This window comes from Triticum dicoccoides, chromosome 7B, assembly GCF_002162155.2.
Source record: "Triticum dicoccoides isolate Atlit2015 ecotype Zavitan chromosome 7B, WEW_v2.0, whole genome shotgun sequence".
Classification (NCBI taxonomy): Eukaryota; Viridiplantae; Streptophyta; class Magnoliopsida; order Poales; family Poaceae; genus Triticum; species Triticum dicoccoides.
In genome coordinates this window covers 664,124,445-664,130,160 of record NC_041393.1, presented here as the reverse complement: position 1 = coordinate 664,130,160, position 5,716 = coordinate 664,124,445, and the positions used below count along the sequence as shown (strand labels likewise).

Below are 5,716 nucleotides of genomic sequence, written 5' to 3'. Positions count from 1 at the left end.
AGTAGTCAGGAGAGGCAGTGGATAGAGTGATGTCGTGCGAGAGAGGACAGTAAGTCGTATAGGAGGGGTATAATGGGAATATCATACAAATAAAGCTTTATTTATACATATTCACTATATATTCAGAATATCATACAAATATTTCCTCAAAAAATAAAAATAAAAGGAATATCATACAAATTAAAACAATTTTGATAGAAGAAATAGAGTATACTTGGTTTATGTTGGACTGCTCGCATGTGTTTATCTTGTGTCTTACTATTAATATTTGTTTATCTAAATAAATAAATTGAAAGGATCCAAGAAATTATGGATGACCAACTATCATTAAATGAAGGGAGAATCCGTTGTTTGCTCATGGAGAAATGTAACATATTTTTTATGGGCAATATACTACATACCCTAAATAGTAGATATTCGCGAGAATAACCATCAACAGGATTTAGAGGTGAGCCTACAATTTATTAAAATTCGGATGCCACTCAATCTACTACAAACTGCTCATTTCTAGCATTTGTCCAATGAATATATATTTTCCATACCATCATCTTAAAAAATATATTCTAATCTTTGTTTATATTAGAATACCTTTGTAGGTCATAAAAACGGATGAATTTGGTTGTTGCTTCGGAAATGTCAAAATACAAAGGCCCTGATCTAGTGATGATGGACGGGGCTGAGAATTTAACGAGTTTTACACAACCAGAAGAGGTGCATGCAAATAATTGTTCTTCTTTGTATGTGTATTGCATATGATATAATACTCAAAAGGTATGTTTTCATATATGTTTAACTTTGCAGAATATGAGAGAGATAGAGATGGATTATGTCGGCCTTCAAAAAGAATCCATCCATTCAGAGTGTTCCCGGGACGACGTCGAGTGTTCCCGGGACGACGTCGTTGAAAAGTGACAAAAATTCACCTTTTATGTAACAAAAAGATGTGCAAGTGATGATATCTCACAACAACAAATAACGCAACCCTGTTGGAATTACGATATATCTGGATGACAACGTTTATTTTCGATTGACATTTCAATGAGCATATTCAACGATGTTCACATAACTTCAGAAAAATATTTAAAAAACCCATGGCAACGCATGGGCATTCTTACTAGTTATCTGTAATGTAGCAGTTTGTTTACAATTTCTCTTGTGCCGTCGCTCGCTACCAACCACGCCAGCGGTTGGAATCGATGTGGATTGCTGTCTTTCTCGGTGCAACTGGCTGAAGTGGGAGCGGCCAGTAGGAGGAGCATCGGCATCTTCTGTTATTGTTGAAGTGCTTGTAACTCTCTACAAAACCGAGCTGCTTTTTCGCACCTTCTTCCCTGGAGGAGCACTAGAATTGTTTTCTATTTTGCTTGGCTCGTTCCTCCTCTTCTGTCCTTTTTGTTCTCCTTGTGTAGTCTCATCTTCCATGGCTGCAAAATGGTCACGTCCTAATGCTTAACCTTTTGCAAGAGATGCTATATTTCATAAGGACAAACACAAGATTGTACATGGGCATTACCACTATGTTTTGGAGAGGAGAAACACTCTTTTAGTTCGAGCACTTCATCCTCGTCATCTCTCACCGCAACTGGTGCACTTGCCTATGAAAATGTTAAATTAACTTGTGAAAACAAAATATAAACTATGATACGCACAATACTGCTCAGTCCTCTCTAGCTTAAGAATTGTATCACTTCTTGCGTTACTTTGTACCTTGTGAGATTTGGCTGCTGATATTGCTGCTTCAGACACCTTCTCGCCTCGATAGTCTTTTTGCCGCCGACATCTCATCTCCTCAAGTTTTGCATCAATCGCCTGCACCAAAATCAACGAGTGAGAAGAGGTGAAACACATAACATGGAGCAAACAATTAGAGAGAGAGATGCTGCTTAATTACATCAAGTTCCTTTTCAAGGGCATCTAGGTCTCTCAACCACAAAGTTTTTGGAGTTGCTTTGCCCAAACTTTCAGCTTTGTCCTCTAATTTCTTCTGCTGTGCTATGAGCTCATGTACCTTCTCATGAGTAAATGTACCTATTGTCATTGTGAAAAGATACTCATAATCGATCACATGAAATCCTTCTGCTTCCACTTCTGTAGCTCCTCCTACAGCAACTGGCTCGGCGGTAATGTTTCTCTTTGGTAATGGTTCATATCCCTTCTGCTTAAGCTCCAGGATTAGCTCTGTCTTCTTCCTTTTAACCAGTTCGATGTCCCCGGAGATAACAGCATGAATAAACTTCGCTTTGTTCTTAAGCTTCAACAACTCTTCCCCAATATTTTGCAGCATTACTGCCTGCACAACATAAAATTATTTAATGTGTCAGTTTGCACCTGAACATCATCATCACAGAGGAAAAAGCAATAAGTACCTCTCTTCTGCCATAAAATTGAAGCCTCAGTTTGAAGAACTCTTTAAGTACTGAAAATGCAACACAATTTTAGATTCGAGTCCACAAGAAGAGAAGAGGTCAATACAAGTCCGTATTAGATAGAGATACTCACTGTCCTCTGGGGAGTCGTATTTTCGAATTTTACCATCCGAGTCAAACAAGCGCATGTTTGTTGTTCCTATTGTGGTTGTCAGCTTGAATGTCTTCTCAAGTCCTTTTTCCTTAGCAATACTCATGTTTTGCTTACTGAAGATAACCTCAAACTCCACGTCCGCATGATCGTAATTGGGGCTCATGTCCTGCAAATTTGTTGTAACTGAAGAAAGTTAAAAACATGTGAAACTCAAGATAAGGTACTATTTGTATAAGTATTTACCTCCAGAAACGGTGGTTCCTTGTCCTTGCCCTTACACAAGGATACAAGAAATTGTCCGTAATCGTAAGTCCAGCATCGGACGGGAAGCTCAGTAATTTTTAGCTTGGTAACATCAACTTCCTCTATAATACCAGTGATGGTATATCTGACACCAGCTGCCTTTGAACTTTTCTCCTTCACAGAGCCCTGTAAGGTTATTGATGGGACTTGCATCAAAAACCAATTGTCGAATTAAGGATCAAAAAGTGTCGAAGTAAAAGCATTTCACGGACCTTGAACCCTTTGTACCAAGGGACCATTGGTACGATTGCCTCTCCATGTAGCAGCCTTTTCAGGTTAGCAATGATGTCTTTTGGATTATAGTTTGGGACATGGCTGCTCCATCCATTGCCAAAGCCTTTACATCCATTGACCAAAACCATGGGAATGACCGGAAGATACCTGAACAAATTAAAGTTGGCATATTTTAGGTTACACAGATCGATCATCTTGAAGGATGAATGTTGAAAGAGATAATAATACTACCAACTGGGTTCAAACGATTGCCCTTCTTCATTCAGATAGTTGAGAAGAACATCATCGTCCTTGGGAAAAATTAAACGGGTGATAGGTGCCAAACTGGTGCAGATGTGGTGCGCCTTACCCGGATATTTGCCTCCCTGAAACGAATGTAAGCAGGCAAAGAAAGAAGCATGAGAATTGAGAACTCGTTGATATCATATAGGGTACTTGGGCTTCTTATACAAAGCTAATTAACCCACCGAAAGTCTGGTACCAAACTGGCCACGGGGCTTCAAAAGATTGATATTGTTGCTGCCAACAAAATCTTGAGCCATCCCGATGATTGTGCTTGCTGGACTCGGCTGACGGAGACCGTGGTCGAATGCCGAGTGCTCTGTCACATAGCCAGCAAACTCTGCCACCTGTAGCAACGGAGGTAACGGGTTTAGTTTGGAACATGCATGCCATAGTTGGTGATTCCTAATGCACAGGATAATAATTCAAGGACTCTTTGGAGCACGCACAGTAGCTTCTTGGATCAAATTTCTCTTGAGCGCGCAGAACAAAACCTTCCTCTGCCCAGATCTAAGGCCGTCGACCATCGAAGGTATTGCGAGGGCTGCCTCTGCCATCGGCTCTGGCGAGTGGGAAGAGGCTGGCTGTTTTCGGTCTCGCCTTGGCCCAGTGCAACCAAAACGCCGCCTGAAGATGGAGAGCCGGAGGTGGCGAGGGCTTGGTGGTGCTCGTTACTTGTTCCAGAATCCAAAACCGAGCTCGTTTCCGATACCAATCGCGCACGGTTACGACGGGTGCGTATCGACCAGGATTTCCTTGTGATGGTAACCAATCCGTTCCGATTTCGGACCCACCGCCCCGTATGTCAATCTGTGTCGCGTGGAGGACTGGAGGTGGAGCCGGCCGAGCAAGTCTCGTCCCCCTTTGCAGATGGAAGAATCCGCGGCAACAAGATCTGGCGAGCTCCTATTGGGATTTCCTTTTTGGCGCCGGTTTCTACTGTTTTCGCTAACCGGCGCCTGCAGCAGCTACTTGCGGGCCGGCCCATTTTGTTTTTCTGTTTTCAGTACTGTAAGGAAAACTGCAAAAACTTTGCGCGAGGTAGGATTCGAACCGCGCGTCGCTGGTTAACAGTAATCGACGGCCAACCAACCCAACCACCTCATTAGTTGTGCTAACATACACGTTTCTAATCCATTTCTCCTTTCTCTTTTTCCTTTTTTCTTTTTTCCCCTTTTCCTGTCCTTTTCTTCGTCTTTCTTTTTCCAAGTTCGTAATTGTCTTCTTCAAGATGAACTTGTTTTAAAAATCCATGAACTGATTTTTTTGAAACTCGTGAACCTTTTTTCAAATCGATGAAGCTTTTTCAAAATCGATGAACTTATTTTTCAAATTTGATGAACTTTTTCATTTTTGTGAACTTTTTCTGAAAATTGATGAACTTTTTGAAAAATTGATGAACTTTTTTCGAAATTGATTAAGTTTTTTAAAAATCGATGAACCTTTTCAATTTAGGTGAACTTTTTCCTAATCCGATGAACTTTTTTCAAATTTGCTGAACATTTTTAATTCTAATCGATGAACTAATTTTATTGTTTGATGAACATTTTTTGAAAATCGATGAACTCTTTTGAATTTGTGAACGTTTTTGAATACATGAACTTTTTCGATTTGATGAACTTTTTTTTTTGAATACGCGAAACATTTTTTTTTTGCGTGTGCATGAACTCTATTTGTAATATGTGAACATGTTTTCAAATAATTGGAAAATGTAAACACTACAGTGTAGTAAGAAATTAATAGTGTGTCAACGTTTCTATTCTTTGTCAGCGTTTCTATTCTTTAAAGCCGCGCGCTGTGAAGAATCACTAGAATTTACCTGGTCTAAGTGGTTAGCCCGCTCTGTTTGTAAGCACAAGGGTGTGAGATCGATCCCGCCGCACAAGGTCGTCTTTTTTTCGCATCGCGCGAATGTGGGCCGGCCCATCCAGCCGCTGTTGCGGGCGCCGGTCAGCTTGCGCGGCGCTGAAGGTGCTGAATAGGACCTCCCGCTCCTATTTGCATTCTGCAGCAAAAGGACGCCCCTTCGGGCGCCCGACTGGGCCGGCCTGTTGGGTCGTCTTTTTTTCGCATCGCGCGAATGTGGGCCGGCCCATCCAGCCGCTGTTGCGGGCGCCGGTCAGCTTGCGCGGCGCTGAAGGTGCTAAATAGGACCTCCCGCTCCTATTTGCATTCTGCAGCAAAAGGACGCCCCTTCGGGCGCCCGACTGGGCCGGCCTGTTGGGGCTGAACAAGAGCGAGCGGCCTAACGGAAAATTTCGAAAAAAGAAACGATTGGCGCGAGGAGGGATTCTTTTTTTAAAAGGTAACTCTTGCCGCTTTGTTTATCTAATACTCCCTCCATTCCTAAATATAGACTGTATAGTTTTTGGCACGG

At 41.8% G+C, this 5,716-nt stretch overlaps 1 protein-coding gene across 1 annotated transcript; it reads right to left on the bottom strand.

Annotated features, from left to right (window-relative positions):
• Positions 1-1,296: 1,296 nt before the first annotated feature.
• LOC119339333 (DNA topoisomerase 2-like) lies at positions 1,297-3,896 on the bottom strand. Its single transcript, XM_037611440.1, has 11 exons — positions 3,789-3,896; positions 3,525-3,686; positions 3,289-3,422; positions 3,036-3,204; positions 2,764-2,949; positions 2,500-2,608; positions 2,367-2,416; positions 1,892-2,290; positions 1,708-1,809; positions 1,514-1,595; positions 1,297-1,424 (listed from the first exon to the last, which is right to left on the bottom strand). The coding sequence occupies exons 1-11, from the start codon at positions 3,894-3,896 to the stop codon at positions 1,297-1,299; spliced, it is 1,629 nt and encodes a 542-aa protein (XP_037467337.1).
• Between the last annotated feature and the right edge of the window lie 1,820 nt (positions 3,897-5,716).

Coding starts and splice junctions, on each gene's coding strand:
- LOC119339333 (XM_037611440.1), bottom strand. CDS start 3,896: ATGGCAGAGGCAGCCCTCGCAATACCTTCGATGGTCGACGGCCTTAGA. Junction 3,205..3,288: donor CAATCGTTTGAACCCAGTTG/GTAGTATTATTA, acceptor TAATTTGTTCAG/GTATCTTCCGGTCATTCCCA. Junction 1,810..1,891: donor CCCTTGAAAAGGAACTTGAT/GTAATTAAGCAG, acceptor ATTTTGGTGCAG/GCGATTGATGCAAAACTTGA.